The sequence below is a fragment of the Monocercomonoides exilis genome, assembly GCF_001643675.1.
Source record: "Monocercomonoides exilis strain PA203 chromosome Unknown scaffold8-1962414, whole genome shotgun sequence".
Lineage (NCBI taxonomy): Eukaryota > Preaxostyla > Oxymonadida > Polymastigidae > Monocercomonoides > Monocercomonoides exilis.
The window spans coordinates 1,714,310-1,730,716 of record NW_027150553.1 but is presented as its reverse complement, the minus strand read 5'-3'; the positions used below and the strand labels follow the sequence as shown (position 1 = coordinate 1,730,716).

Here is a 16,407-nt window from a genome sequence, read left to right as displayed (position 1 = left end):
TTTTCTTTCCATGTTTTTTTTTAACAAAAATCTTTAATTTTTCAATAAATAGTGTTTTTTTCTGTGCAACTTTGTTTTATAGAAAAATTAAAAATTTTTGGAGGAAAACAAGGAATTGTGATGCTTTTTCATTTTTCAGTTGAAAGAGAAGAAAAGAGAAGATGAAAGTGGTTTGTTTCTTTTTTTCCCCCAACAATGAAATGTTTGTTCGAGAGATATGTGAAAAAAAGAAAATAAATATAATCAATGATATTGGTCAGATTGAATTTGTTTTTATATTCAATGGAGTATGAACCACTCAGATTTATTCTTTTCTGTTGAATCCCTATGATATGATAAAGCAATGAAAATATTGATTTCAAAAAGAATCACCCATCCATTTCCTTGAGATAACAAGGATCAGATATTGAAATGGAACTCTTCTTTTGATCAAATATCATTCACCAAAATTATTCTTGAACAACCTTTTTGAAATAGATTGAATGAGAACATGATTACAAAAATCAACCATTTGTTCCAATTTGTTTCCAATTTGTCAATAATTCCGTTTTCAATTACCAAAGAAACATATCAATAAAAAATTGTCAAAAAAGCCAATTAAATTCAAATAAATTAACATGAATGTTTTTGCAAATAATATCACTTATCAAAAAAGAAAGATTGGTATTTTTTCTCACAAAAAATTGGAAATGTTCCCAAATCACTTTGGTAATTGAAAACGGAATTATTGACAAATTGGAAACAAAATGGAACAAATGGTTGATTTTTGTAATCATGTTCTCATTCAATCTATTTCAAAAAGGTTGTTCAAGAATAATTTTGGTGAATGATATTTGATCAAAAGAAGAGTTCCATTTCAATATCTGATCCTTGTTATCTCAAGGAAATGGATGGGTGATTCTTTTTGAAATCAATATTTTCATTGCTTTATCATATCATAGGGATTCAACAGAAAAGAATAAATCTGAGTGGTTCATACTCCATTGAATATAAAAACAAATTCAATCTGACCAATATCATTGATTATATTTATTTTCTTTTTTTCACATATCTCTCGAACAAACATTTCATTGTTGGGGGAAAAAAAGAAACAAACCACTTTCATCTTCTCTTTTCTTCTCTTTCATCTGAAAAACGAAAAATAATTGCAATTCCTTGTTTTCCTCCAAAAATTTTTAATTTTTCTATAAAACAAAGTTGCACAGAAAAAAACACTATTTATTGAAAAATTAAAGATTTTTGTTAAAAAAAAACATGGAAAGAAAAAACACAAAACATGAGCATTTTATTAAATGCCTGTATTTTTTGATTTCTATTTGCTTGAGTGTGTTGTGTGCGTGTTATAGAAAACAAGCAAATGCCCGTGACGGATCAACCTCAAAAGAATTTTAAAAATCAGAAATAACTTTCTCTGAAAAAACTCTCAGCCAATGATCACACATCTGTAAACAAAAACAAACTTCCAAAACATAATGCTCATAAAATGTTTCACAAAACAAACACAAAATTCAAAAATAACAATATTATAAAAATATTATTTTTTGGATCTCAGGCATCTCCAAGCCTCTGCAAAAATCAAAAAATAAAAATCAAAAAATAAAAATATTATCATTGACAAAAAGGGATTGATGAGTTAAATGTTTCAGAGAAAGATCAAACAACAACTGTTTTTATTTTTTTCTTTTTCAGTTCCTCTTTAAAAATAAATAATTCATCAATAAGCTTAGATTTTTTTTGTTTTTAATATTTTATTTTATTTTTATTCCCCTCCCTCCAAAAGAAAAGAAAAAAAGAAGAAACACATATCAACTGATGCATCATATCTTCGAACAATTTTTGAAAGAAATAATGCACACACAAGAACTGATTCAGGGCACGATGAAAATATCACTGCCATGGCAAGCCATGTCTATTTGCATCCTTCGGCTATCGTTTTCTGCATACAAATAACTCTCTTCCTGAAACATTCTTTCAGGGAAAGTGTTCTGCCTGCTCCATCAGATGCCACTACCACGCTTGGTGAAGAAAAATCTGCTGTTGAGTTGCAATCAACCTTCAAATGGCTCGTTCCCAAATGGCCACTCGTCACACTGAACAGCGCTTCTGCTGCTGAAAGTGTTCCTGTTCCAATCGAACTTGCTTCCCTTCCCTTCCCAATGACTGAAATCTTCTTTGATCCAACCTCAATTGTTGTCACCTCGCTTGTGTGATTCCCTTTCATCAGCGTTATTGTCAAACTAATCTGCATCTCACACATCTCAAACGCCTTCTTCACTGTCAGACACGGATTTGATTCATTTGCCCCGCACAACTCATATTCATCATTCCCACTCACAGAAACATAAATCGTCTTATCCTTCAGCCAATCCTTTTTTGATGTTTGATCATATGTCCAGGCACTTGCATTTGCATAATTGTATGCAAAGCAGATCCTCTTATCGTTTGTGTTTGTGGTGTAACATTCATAAAATGGATTTCCTGATTCCAAATACAGATTGTAATAATCAACATATTCAACGTCATGTCCTCGTGGATTATTTGCATCCCTGCAGCTGCATTCGTGAAAAAACAAGAAGAAACAATAAATTTTATCATTTGGTGCTGTTGCTCGATTTGGCTGCAAAAATAATCCTCCTCCCTCTTGCCGTGCTGAACATGAAATGAACTGAATGCTCCTCATTTTGAATTGTTCAGGTGCACTTCTACAAAACATACCTCCGCCGCAACTATTCGTAAGTGAGCATGAAGTGAAATTGCAGTCAAATACACACGCACTCTCCCCTTCCCCATTTTCTGTTGGAATGCATCCTGTTCCTGAAACCTGAAAAGATTCAAAAAGAAGTCCTCCTCCGTAATAATTTGCTTTACAATTCTGGAATTCACATCCGCTAATTCGGGCACATGATGAAATTCCATACGCATACATTCCTCCTCCATGCTGATTTTGTGCAGTACAAGCATTAAACACATTATTTTCGATTTGTATAGACTTAATTGTTAGGCACATAATCCCACCGCCTCTATAATAGGCATAACAGTCGTTGAACGTGCAATGAGATACAGAAAGTTCTCCATTTCCCAGATTGTACATGCGAATTGCTCCACCATTTGAAGCATCATCAGTATAATCATCTTTGTTTCCAGTCGTCTTCGATCCACTCCACTCACACCACGTGAATGTATTCGGTCCATTGTCTGTTATATTCTGTCTTCCTGGTTGTTTCTTATTACCTGAAGTTCCAATGCATTCAACATTTCTTGTCCGGCAACATTCTATGAATGAGGTATTTGAGGCAGTCAAAGAGGCATAGGGGTTATTGAGGGAAGGAACAATCCCGCCATCATATGTGTCGCTAACTGATGAAAATGAACAACTATTCATTAGATATGAGGTTTGGGATGATGTAGTCGTTGAAGGTGAGCATGCTTCATTTGCTGTTGAAATATTGAAAAAAAAATATGTTGGAAGAGAAAAATACAGAAAAAAGAGAAATGCAGTTCGCTCACTGAAGCACTTCTTTCTTTGCCTCCTTCTCTTCTCAATGCTTCTTGGTGAAATTTCACAAAATACCTCAACATGGTCGCATCCCTTTTTCCATCTTTTCTGCCCCTTCTTCATCGTCTGCTTTCCTCATATCCCTTTTTCTTTTGTTGCAATCTTCTGCTTTTTTTCAAAAATCCATTTTCTTTCATCGCTTTAATTGGCATTCGTAAAAAAATTCTAAGTACACAACAATACAAATATACAAGAAAAATGATCGAAATAAAATCATTTATGAAATATATGAAAATCAGAAAAATAAGCATCAAGGCATAACCTTTGTGCAAGAAAAAAACAAAACAAAACATACAAGAAACCTTTTTATTCGATTTTTTTTTCGCTGACTTTTTCCAACTCGTCGTTTCTTCTTCTTTTTCTTTTCCTCCTCTTCCTCCTCCTCCTCTAAATATCGTCCTTTCTGCTGGCACACCCGCTTGCCCCATCTCTGCTGCCGATCCCATTTCCGATTGCATCGCTTCCCTTTGACCTCAAAAACCACCCCTTTAAAACCCTCAGTTCTGCTTCCACTCAATTAACTCCTACAACCAGAATCTAATGCATAGACTAGAAAAATGAAGAAGAGGAAGAAAAAGATTACGATGATAAAGAAGAAGAGTAGGAAGAAAATGAAAAAGAGGAGGATGAAGGTTTATTTTTTTTTTTTAAAATTATTGATGAAAAAGTTGGTGATGATAAATGTACATTTGGCACAACCTACACAATTATCATAGCCAACAAAGACTCAGCCTCTATCTTTCTGCTCCTCCTTCTTTCTGCTCATGAAAGTTTACCCAGTAAAAACCAATAAAAGCAGAAAAATTGATTAGAAGCCGCTAGAATTCTTTTGTTGTTATGAAGACAGCTAAAGTGACTGAGATACGCTTTTTCATAGGGCAACGATGAGAAGGAGGAAAATAAAAAAAACGGATGATTAAAAAAACTGCTGAGCAGAGAATAAAAGCAAAACAGCTCTTGTTCCAATCGAACTTGCTTCCCTTCCCTTCCCAATGACTGAAATCTTCTTTGATCCAGCCTCAATTGTTGTCACCTCGCTTTTGTGATTCCCATCCAGCAGCGTGATTGCCAAGCTAATCTGCACCTCACACATCTCAAACGCTTTCTTCACCGTCAGACACGGATTTAATTCATTTGCCCCACACAGCTCATTCAAGTCATTTCCATTCACCGAAACATAAATTGTCTTGTCCTTCAGCCAATCCTTTTTCATTGATTGATCAAATGTCCAGGCACCTGCATTCGAGTAATTATACGCATAGCACATTCTCTTCTCATCTGTGTTTGTGGTGTAGCATTCATAGAACGGATTTCCTGTGCTCAAAAAAACATTGTAATAATCAACATACATCATATCATTACCATATGGAATATTGGCCAAACAGTTGCATTCATGGAAGAAGAGGAAATAGCAATAAATTGTTTCATTTTGTGCTGTTACACCAAAAATTATTCAAAATCGAAAAACTTTCAACCAAAGTCGAAAAACTTTCAAACGAAATCGAAAATTATTATTCAAAGTCGGAAAACTTTCATTCAAAGTCGAAAGTTTTCATTCGAAGTCGAAAAAGTTTCATTCAAAGTCGAAAATTATAATTCAAAGTCGAAAAAGTTGCAAACGAAATCGAAAAACTTTCAATCGAAATCGAAAAACTTTCAAACAAAGTCGAAAAACTTTCAAACAAAGTCGAAAGTTCGAAAAACTTTAAATTTTCAAAAAGATGACAAAAATTAATACAAGTCAAAAAACATTGTTTTTGTTGAAATATCAATCACATTTGTAATAAAAATGTTTTTTTATCTTTTTTCCGGTGTTTTTCTTAGCTTTCTTAAGACCAATTACAAATTTAAAATTATGAGAGAAATTCTGACATATTTTTATCTCATTTCAGTTGAAAGCACTCTTCTTCACAGAAAATTTACTTCAGAAAATTGTTATTTTTTTTTCCTATTTAATGAAGAATAAAGAACACATTATTGACTCTCTTATTTAAAGTTTTTTCATCACAAACGACTCATTTCTTATTGAAGGAAACAAATGTTCTGAGATGTGTTTTGAGTTGATTTTTGAATTAATTTTGGTTCGCAATCTTTAAAATTTGCAGAAATCGACAACGCAAACATTGCTGATAATATATCCAAAAACAAAAGAATATTTTCATCTTTTGTGGAATACTTTTTATTTTACATTTATTTTTTTTGTGAAATTTTCGACTTTGTTTGAAAGTCTTTCGATTTCGATTGAAAGTTTTTCGATTTCGTTTGCAACTTTTTCGACTTTGAATAATAATTTTCGACTTTGAATGAAACTTTTTCGACTTCGAATGAAAACTTTCGACTTTGAATGAAAGTTTTCCAACTTTGAATAATAATTTTCGATTTCGTTTGAAAGTTTTTCGACTTTGGTTGAAAGTTTTTCGATTTTGATTGAAAGTTTTTCGACTTTGAATTATTTTTGGTGTAGCTTGTTTGGATCAAAATAAAATCCTCCTCCCCTTGCCAACGCAGAACATGAAATAAACTGAATGCTCCTCATTTTGAATTGTGTGCCAGGAACATTATAGCAAAACATACCTCCTCCATAATTGTTTGTCAATGAGCATGAAGTGAAACTGCAGTCAAACACACACGCACTCTCCCCTTCTCCATTTTCAGCTCCAATACAGTTTGCCTCTGAAACCTGAAAATTATCCAAATAAAGTCCTCCTCCATGGCTATATGCTTTACAATTCTGGAATTCGCACCCGCTGATCCGAACACATTTCAAAATCAAATAAATGAATATTCCACCCCCACGATAATTCTGTGCAGTACAAGAATCAAATGTGTTGTTTTCAATCTCAATCGATTTGATATTGTAGCAATTTATACCGCCCCCTGCATAATGAGCATAGCAGCTGCTGAAAGTGCAATGAGAAACAGACACAGAGGCATTTGATTGACTGAACATGCAGATTGCCCCGCCACTCGATATTCCATCTGAAACAGAATCGCTTTCTCCTGTTGTCTTCGATCCATTCCATTCACACCAAGTGAATGAGTTTGCTCCATTGGCTGTTGTGTTCTGTCTGTCTGGAATCAACTTTCTGTCTGCAGTTCCTTCACATTCAACATTCCTTGTTCTGCAACACCCAACAAACGAGGTGTTTGAGGCTGTCAAAAAGACTAAGGGGTTGTTGAGTGAAGGAACAATACCTCCATCATAAACGTCACAGACTGACGAAAATGAGCAACTACTTATAAAACATGTAGCTTGGCATGAGGAGGTGGTTGAAGGCGAGCATGCTTCATTTGCTGTTGAAATATTGAAAAAAAATCAGTTGGAAGAGAGAAGCAAATGGCATCGAGGGAGTTGAGAGGAATGGAGTTTGACTCACTCACTGAAACGCTTCTTTTTTTGCCTCCTTCTCTTCCTCTCCCCCTTGCCTCTTGGTGAAATTTCACAAAATATCCTAATGTGGCCGTATCCCTTTTCCTATCTCTTCTGCCCCTTCTTCATCGTCTGCTTTCCCGGTATTCCTTTTCCTTTTGTTTCCATCTTTCGCTCCTAACCTTGTTCCATTCGCATCCATTCATTTTGAATATTCACGCAAAAGCTCCTGCTATCATTTAAAAAATATATTTAATAAAACAAAAATTTAAAAATATACAAAAATATAAAATTGTTAAAAAAAAATTCCAATAATAGATATGAAAAGCCCCGTACCATTTTCTTTTCACCATCTTCCGCTTCTTCTTCTCAAATTTTCTCAAATTTCTTCTTCTGTCATATCATCAATTCCTTGATCTCATTTTTCGCTTTCGTTAAGATTCATTATATATGTCTTCCAAAACCTTCAAATAAAAATATATCTTCTTCTCTTTTCCTTTCATTTATATTTTGCGCCAGCTCACTCCACCAAACGCCTTCCAATTATTATCTCCAGATTTCTTTATATGCATCCAATATCCCCTCTTTCCATACTCCTTGTTCATTCGTTTTCGTTGAACATTCTTGCAAAAATCCTAGTTTCATAAAAAAATAATATATGAAAAATTATAATTAAAAATATCCAAACCTATATCTTTCACAATGACCGCCTTTCGCTGGCTTTTTCTTTCTTCTTCTTTTTAAAATATTAACAAAAGCTCAATCTTCTGTTCTGCTTCCTCTCAAATTACCTCCACAAATTCCATTCTTTTAAAAAAACTGGCAAAGAAGAAGATTCTATCCAAAGAATCTCTTCCCATCCCTTGCCCAAATCTTCTTCTTCTTCTCTCCATTTCCCCCCAAAACAACAATAATACCACCACGCCAAATATCACAATCCCTGTCTCCTCATCTCCCATGCCCTTCTTCCAACCAAAAAAAAAAAAAAAAAAAAAAATACCTCCATCCTTTTTCTGTCTCTTTCCATTGCAAAATACTCTCTCATTGTCAGCCCTTCATCTTCCTCTGTCTCCACACCTCCAATGCAAAGTGCCAGCGCTGATGTTCCTTCTTCCTGTCTTTCTCCACCTCTGCCTCCAACACTTGCCCTGCAAATGAGAGGCGCGGCCAAACGGTTCACAAAATAAATAATATAAAAATTTGAAGAATATTTTTCTTCACTTTTTTTTCTTCAATCCCACTTTTCCTTCTTATCAAACATAAGCCCACAAAATCTCTTCTCTTTGTTCCGCCTCATATGCCTCCCTCCTCTCTCTCCCTGCATTTGAAAAAAAAAAATATCCCTTTTCCATATCTCTCCATCTCTTATCCTCCTCTCCAATAAATATATTCCATTCACTCCACCTTTCTTGTTTTCCCTCTTATCCCACCTCCTCAACAACAAATTCCTTTTCTCAAATAATAAACACTGCCTCAACACCTTCCCAATGATAAAAATCGAAAAAACAACCCCTCAAAATCCCATCCAAATCCATCTCCCGCACATCCGTTTTGCATCTGAAATCTCGCAAAAACACCTCTTTTCCACAAAAAACATCCTTTTGTCGCTCCTTTCCCTCTCAAAACCCTGTTTCCTCCAAGAACTCAACTCCTTCACCCCATACCACAAATCCATCCTTTTGTTATCGCATTGTCTTCATATGCCCATTCAGCCACGACACATCGAGTTGTGCTCCTTTTCTTTTGAGACTCTTATTCGTTATGGAAAATGATCAAGAAATGCTTAATGCTCAGAAACTGTCAACGGGGTCAGATTCCGAAGCTAAAACAAAGACAGATTGACTAAATGATATATTTCCAGTGAAAAGGTTGAGTATTACAAAAGCGATATCTGTTTAATGGAAGATGAAATTGTTCATATTGATTGCTGGATGGCTGTGTAACAACAATATTTTCGATGGAAATGAAGAATTTTTGATGTATGTAATTTTTATTGTTCTATTTGTTGTGAAGATATTTCCATCCGTATCCTCTCCAAAGTCGTGATTCAGACAAATTATATAAAATGGACGATTTATTCCATGCAGAGGAGAACAGCGAGGAAGCGAGACAAACATTATGTTACAAATATATTACTAGAGCCTGAATGTATTTTATCATAAATGTTTATGTGACTTATTTTGGACTCAACATGCGCGATGGATAGAAATGCGATGAAAAATGAAATTTAATGGAGCAGAAATCAACGGGGTCGAAAGATGTCCAAGGCAAAAAGGAAGAACAACCAATCTCTATGAAAAGGGAGCGTTTTTTTAAAAAGAGGAAGAGGACATTTTCATTTTTAAGTTTGTTGGAAAGATTGGGGCAAATAACTGAAACAGGAGATTGAAATCAGTTTGGACAGAACAAGGAGCCTTTCTTTGGAGAAGAAGGACAAGACATTGATTTTACGCACTGGGGGGAGCGATGGAACTGGAATTCATTGCTTGGCTTGAGAGGCGAAAAAACGAGAAAAACAGACAGTTTGGCGTAATACAGGCAGCTGGAGGCAAATTACAGGAAAAATGGACTTTGAATCATTTTGCTGTCGCCTTTTGCATTGTGTTATCGAAGGGTTATCCACAAGAGCAGAGAACGAGGTTGCGATGCTGAGAATATCTTCTGACAGAAGACACATAGTATTCAAACTTGACAATAACATCGCATTCACCAACTTTATCATCTTCATCTCTATCATCGCCATCACCGCTGTCATTATCTTCTTCATCTTCATTAAAATTATATTGAAGCATTTTTATTATTTGTGTGTTATTCGAGCGGAATCAGTGCCGAGAATTGGAAATGAAGCAAGTTTTTGGAAGCAGAACAGAATCACTTTCATTGGCAATGAAACATACAAGGGAAGCAAAAAAGGCGAGTTTTGTTGGCAGAAAAGAACAATATTTTGAGAGGCATTCGAAGAAGAAGAAGAAAGTGTGTGAAGATTGGCAATAAATATATTTTTAGAGTGTGTTTTGTATTATTTTTTTCCTCCAATTTTTCAAACATTTTATTTTTTTTTTTTGAGGGATTAAGATTTATGGAAGGACATTTTCAGGCAACGAATGAACATGGGGAAAAGAGCATATTTGATGCTTTTCAGAAAGCAGGCAATGACAATTTTTTTGAGAATATCGAAGAATGAGCTGGAGGAAATCAATGAAATGAATGGAAGAGGAGGGCTTTGAAGATTTGTGCAGCGATTTGAAAAAGAAGGAGGGGAAGCAACAGAAAAGAATAATCGGAAAATTGAGGAAATGGCTGAAGAAGAAATGTGACAGGAAGTCAAGAAGGATATGAAGATGAAGAAAAGGAAGCAGATTGCGAAAGGAAAATAGTACTGGTTTGTGATATTTTGTATTACATTTTAAATATTTTTTTTCTTTTTTTTTTAATTGATAATAGGGACTTTTGCATGAATATTCAAAAGGGATGAATGTGAATGGAATACAGAAAGAAGGCAGGAGACGAAAACAGAAGGAAAAAAAAGATTTAGGCGAAAACATTCCTATCAGAAGAGGCGAGCGAAGACAAAAAAAGATACTGAAACTTATTGGGATATTTTGCAAAATTTTTCTGAATGAAGGGGAAGAGAAGGAAACGTTGAAGGAAAGAAATTTCTGTGAGAGAATTTCTTGTCCAATCTTCAACCCCATTCCTCTCATCACCTTCAATCCCTCTTGTTTCACTCTCCAAACTCACATTTTTCAATATTTCAACAGCAAATGAAGCATGCTCACCTTCAACGACTACATCATCCCAAACCTCATATCTAATGAATAGTTGTTCATTTTCATCAGTTAGCGACACATATGATGGCGGGATTGTTCCTTCCCTCAACAACCCCTATGCCTCTTTGACAGCCTCAAACACCTCGTTTGTTGGGTGTTGCAGAACAAGAAATGTTGAATGCAATGGAACTGAAACTAATAAGAAACAACCAGAAAGACAGAACATAACAGCCAATGGACCGAATACATTCACGTGGTGTGAGTGGAGTGGATCGAAGACAACAGGAGAAAGCGATTCTGTTTCAGATGGAATATCGAGTGGCGGGGCTATCTGCATGTACAATCTCAATTCTGGAGAGCTCTCTGTTTCACATTGTCTGTTTAATAATTGCTTTGCATACAGCCGTGGAGGTGGAATTATGTGCAACACAATCAAGACTGTGCGTATCGAAAATAACATGTTCAATGCTTGCACAGCACAAAACCATTACGGAGGAGGATTATATGTGAATGGGATTTCAACATGTGTACGAATCAGCGGATGTGAATTTCAAAGTTGTAAAGCAAATTATAATGGAGGAGGTATTGATCTTGATAATTTTAATGTTTCAGGAACAAGATGCATTGGAGATGAGAATGAAGGAGGGGAGAGTGCATGTGTGTTTGACTGCAGTTTCACTTCATGCTCGGTGACAAATTACTACGGTGGAGGCATGTATTGTGCAAATATTCCAATCACGCAATTCAAAATGAGGAGCATTCAGTTTATTTCATGTTCAGCATCGGCACATGGAGGTGGATTGGAGCTGTATCCATACAGACAAGCATCACAAAATGACGTGATTTATTGTTATTTTTTGTTCTTTCATGAATGCAAATGCTCTGCAGATACGCCATATGGTCATGATATGGTATATTATGATCGATATAATGTTTTCTTATCTTCGAATAATCCGTTCTATGAATGTTACACCACAAACACAGATGACCAGAGGGTGTGCTATGGACATGATTATACGGATTCCAAGGGTTGGACATATCAGCACACAGAAAAGTGGGATTGGCTGAAGAGAGGGATTCTCAACCGATTTGTGGCTGTGAGTGGTGGCGGTGAAGAAGAGTTGTGTGGACTGGATGAGTCAAGTGCATGCCGAACCATTGGTGTTGCAGTTGAAAAGAGCGTGATCCAGGTGAGCCTGTCAGTCACGCTGATGGGAGGGGATCACACAAGCGAGGTGACAACAATTGAGATTGGAGAAAAGAAGATTTCAGTCATTGGGAAAAGAAGAGAAACACGTTCGATTGGAACAGAAACAAATTTTTTATATTTCATCATTCTCTTCTTTATCTTTTTCTGCTCATTCTTTCTTCTCCCTATTTATCAACTATCCTCGAGAAAAAGTGATTCAACAGCTTCAGCTCATTTCATGTCAACTATTAATCTACAAAAATCTTATTTTCAACATCCCTTCTCCTGTTATTTTTTCCGAGCAGATATTTGAGACAACAAAGAACTCGGAGCAGAAAGACAGATTCAGAGCATTTGTTGATACTGCTAATTGCGAAGGATATGCTTAATATTCATTTGTTCTTTCCAACTTTTTCATCAATAATTTTTATTTGTTCAAAAAAAGCTTTTTATCCCTCTTTTTATTCCTCATCTTCTTCTTCATCCTCATCTCAATTTTTTTATTCTTTCTTTTCCTTTTCTTTCATTTTGTTTCCTTGTGTTATCTTTTATTATTGTTCTTTTATCAAATTAAAGTGAATAACAATGATATTTTTTTTTTAACTTTTTCTTTATTGGATGAAAATTGATTGGGACAACACGTGTCGATTGAACGACATACTGTGTGAGAAAAAACAAAAAATCAAAACAAAGGAGAAAACAAAAGAAAATAATGTTGAATGTCATGGAGAAATAGGATTGTCCATTTTCAAGGAAAGCTTTTCAGCTCCAAATGGCTATTCGATGCATCGGCTGGCTGAAAATATAAACATGCGTGATAATAAAATTCAATCTGTTGATCAAATAATGTTGGCGAAAGCCAAAAACAAAAATCTGTTTGACAAAAATGAAAAAAGAAAAAATCTAATTCGAAAATAATCAAAGAAAAAAAGAATAAAAATTATAAGAATATTTAAATACCATCGAAATTGATGAAGCAAATGATGATATCCTCACACTCAGAAGATAAATTCGTCATTATTTCGCAAGTGCTTCTTCCACACCAACACCAACTCCAATGCCAACACCAACAGACAGCACAACAGCTGAGCCTCATCTCTTCCAATTGGCCACTTCTCAAAATGACAAATTTCTTTCTTTTTCTCTCTTTTTCTCTCTTTCTCTCTTTCTCTCTTTATGTTTCTCCTGTTTCGCAGTTGCATCTCAAATCATTCGCATCTTCTATCTGACAAAGCACACAGCCTTCTTCTGCTCCGCTCATCCCCCTTGCTGTCTCAGATGGCCACACACACCCACACACACACACACACAAACACACAAGCACCTCTTCCTTTCCCAATGCAACAAATCGGCGCTCAATTCCTCATCAAGAATTCATTTCTTGCCTTTGAAAAAAAAGATACCCATGTTGAAAAGAAATATCGTGAAAATTGTGCTTTTCTTCTTCTTTTCCCTCTTTTCTGATGAAAAATCAATTGATCAAAAAAAGATAAATAAATCGATTAATCAATAAAACAAGCAAACAAACCTTCAAACATCATCAATTTGAATGTCTCTTCACCCATTTTCCCTTTTCCATTGCAAATATCAAATGAATATTTCATCCCATCTTCATTTCTTCATCCAAATTGCTTGGCTGCTTCCTCCTCAATAAAGAAAGCAATTAGCGAATAACGCTCTTCATTCATCTCTCTGCCTCAATCGCCTTCTTCTGATCTGTCATTGAAATGTGATTGAAACAAACAACGAAGAAATAATTTCATTTTCGTTATAAGAACTTTTTTGTGTGAATCAGTGAAGAATGATGATGTTGTTGTTGAAGATGGCTTCGTATTCCAACAAATGCTGCAATCAAATAGAACCAATGATGGCAGGGGAAGGATGTTCATCATTGATTGAATGGCAAATGGCAGTCTCGTTGTCTTTTCATATCGTTTCTTTGGTAGAGTTTCTCCACTGAGGCTGAAATAGGTGGTTGAGCAATGAATGTGGTGAAGAAATATGCAGAATTTATTTGTGGTACAACAATAATATGCTTGGCCGAAAATCATGTTCTGAGGCTCCAACAACGCTTCTTTGGAGGGAACGGAGAATTACTCAAAAGGATCAGTGAAAAATCATCAAGACTCAATCTGCAAAAATGCTTGCGAAAAGCTTCATCAGCTCAATCCATGATACGAATTATTGCATTTCGCTCATATGTGAGGGCAAACAAATTGCTCTGTTCAAATCAACGGAGAAATTGCGACAAGCAACCAAAAAATCGTCATCGGCTCAAGTCGGCAAAGACATCGAAGAGAAAATATCGGATATACGCTTGATCATGTAGCAATGCTCCGAGTATTCTCACTCCACATGATTTGTGAGAGATTCGGTTCTGCATTGTTTTGTAAAAAAAAAAATAAATTCAAATACAGCATCGGTTGTTGTCCAAAAAAAAAGTGCATGAAATCCATGTGGCAGAATTCATATTTAGAGATATGCAACCAGTATTTCGAACAATCGCACTCAATCTTGAATGTTCGTGATAACATCTCGTTTCTTGTCGTTTCCCCTCCTTTCATCCAAAATACAAATTGGAAAGATTCCGTGAAGCTGCTCGTGCGCCAGACTCTGTTGGTGGGTGCCCAGTAACTGCGAGTGTCTTTCTGTGGAACAACTGCTGGAACAAACAGAATGAGGAAAGTTAGTGATTTCGATGCAAAACTGTTCATTGTTCGTTCCAAAAAAGACATGTCATTTTCGGTAATGAAGCACCTGGCAAGCCTCTCCATTCTGCTCGCGATGTCACATCGTTGCTCAAGAAGTATTCGGTGTTTCTGGAGAAAAAAAATAAGTTTTGTTCTCACAAAATCACATTCCAACTTATATTTCGATCAATTAAACAAAAATAAATCTATACACTTGAATTCAACAAAATAATAAAGATAATAAATTATTGTTGACTGTTGTTCGGTTGCAAAAGGCGAGTTTTGATTGGTTTCTTTTTTGGGAGAAAAAAATTGAAAAATACGAAATAAATTTCATCTCAAGGAATTTGGAAAAAATGACAGTGAATCCGCAAACCGTGATATCAAAAACTCTTTGTCTAAATATCTTGTTGATTTGAACAAAAAAAATCATATTTTTCATTTTTTGATTTGAAAGAATAACAGTGATTCAGAAAAAAAATTCTTTAATAAGAACAAAAAATTTAATAAACTGAATTTTATTTTACAAAAATACTTAATATGATTTTAGTGATTTATTGAACTGAGAACACATTTCCTTTTTAATATCCAAAAGAAATTGAAATTTTGTACTCCGTCGAGTTCAGTAGTATTATCTCTTCAAGGTTGAAACATTATTTCAGTTCGGTCAATGACATGGAGAATGAATGACAGAAAGAAATATGAGATAAAGGATGGAACTTCAATCACTTTTTATAAAAAATACGAATAGTGAATAAAATTTATAGTTTTTAAAAAAAACACTTAAAATAAAAATTGTTTGAAAAACACATATTCCTTGTTTCCAAACAATATTTCATCAAAATTCTTGTATTTCATAACAAACATGAAAAAGAAATTTATTCATGATTTCCAGCCAGAATGTTGAGTTTATTTGGAGAAGAGAAGTTATGATGAATTGTGAAAAAAAATGCTTGAAAATCAACATTCTAAATGAAGTCGGATATTTGTTTTGCACCTGAATTGATGTCTGGAAATATTTGTGGTTTCACAAAAATGATTGTTTCACAGAAAATGAAGATTTCCTTTGAAGGACTCAACACACATTCACACATTTGTTATTCAAAAGAAAAAGTCATACCAATCAGATCGATTTTTCTTTTTTATTGGAGTGTGGGTGATTCTTTTTGATTTCACATTTTTCCTATCAATATTTTGGAATCAACAATTTGTCACAAATTCTTTGAAATCAATCCATTATTTCAATAAAAATCTTGAATGATCTTTTCTGTCTTTCAATGACAATGTGTGTTTGGAAAACAATAATTTGAAAACATGTGACACTTTTGTTAAAATTCTTTTGCAAATAACTGCGAATCAGAAAATGACACATTCTCCGAAAAATGTTTTGATTTAAAAAACAATTATAAATATTCTCATTTGAATGCTTTCCCCAATTTAATCGTTTTATTTTGATTGAGCCCTTGCGTTTCAGTTGAGTGTTCGAAAAGAAGTGAAAAAGCAAAAACACTCAATCCCTTCAAATAATCACAAACAAATCACAGAAAACATTTTCAACTCAATGAAAGATTCAGCCAGATTTTTTGGGTGATTATTTTTGAAACCACAATTCTCATGCTGGATTGTTATTCAACAAAAACAGCTTCATTCAAATGAATCCGCATCATTACTATTTTTTGATTGTTTTTAGAAAAAGTTATTTTTTCATGAACACAATTCAATTGATGTTTGAATAAAAAGAAAAGAAAAAGAAAACTCGGAATGTGCATGTTTTTTTTGAACAAAACAATAATATGTCATAAAGTCTGAAATATTAATCAAAATTCTGATAA

At 34.6% G+C, this 16,407-nt stretch overlaps 3 protein-coding genes across 3 annotated transcripts; 1 reads left to right on the top strand and 2 right to left on the bottom strand.

The window, feature by feature from the left end:
• Positions 1-1,909: 1,909 nt before the first annotated feature.
• On the bottom strand, positions 1,910-3,382 carry MONOS_15894 (uncharacterized protein; the record flags this gene model as incomplete). The annotated part of the gene is made up of 1 exon (XM_067868796.1): positions 1,910-3,382. One exon carries the CDS (start codon positions 3,380-3,382, stop codon positions 1,910-1,912), a length of 1,473 nt encoding a protein of 490 aa, XP_067733155.1.
• Positions 3,383-4,472: 1,090 nt separating this feature from the next.
• On the bottom strand, positions 4,473-4,910 carry MONOS_15893 (uncharacterized protein; the record flags this gene model as incomplete). Its single annotated transcript, XM_067868795.1, has 1 exon — positions 4,473-4,910. One exon carries the CDS (start codon positions 4,908-4,910, stop codon positions 4,473-4,475), a length of 438 nt encoding a protein of 145 aa, XP_067733154.1.
• A 1,594-nt stretch (positions 4,911-6,504) lies between these two features.
• Positions 6,505-6,762, top strand: MONOS_15892 (uncharacterized protein; the record flags this gene model as incomplete). The annotated part of the gene is made up of 1 exon (XM_067868794.1): positions 6,505-6,762. One exon carries the CDS (start codon positions 6,505-6,507, stop codon positions 6,760-6,762), a length of 258 nt encoding a protein of 85 aa, XP_067733153.1.
• Positions 6,763-16,407: the final 9,645 nt, after the last annotated feature.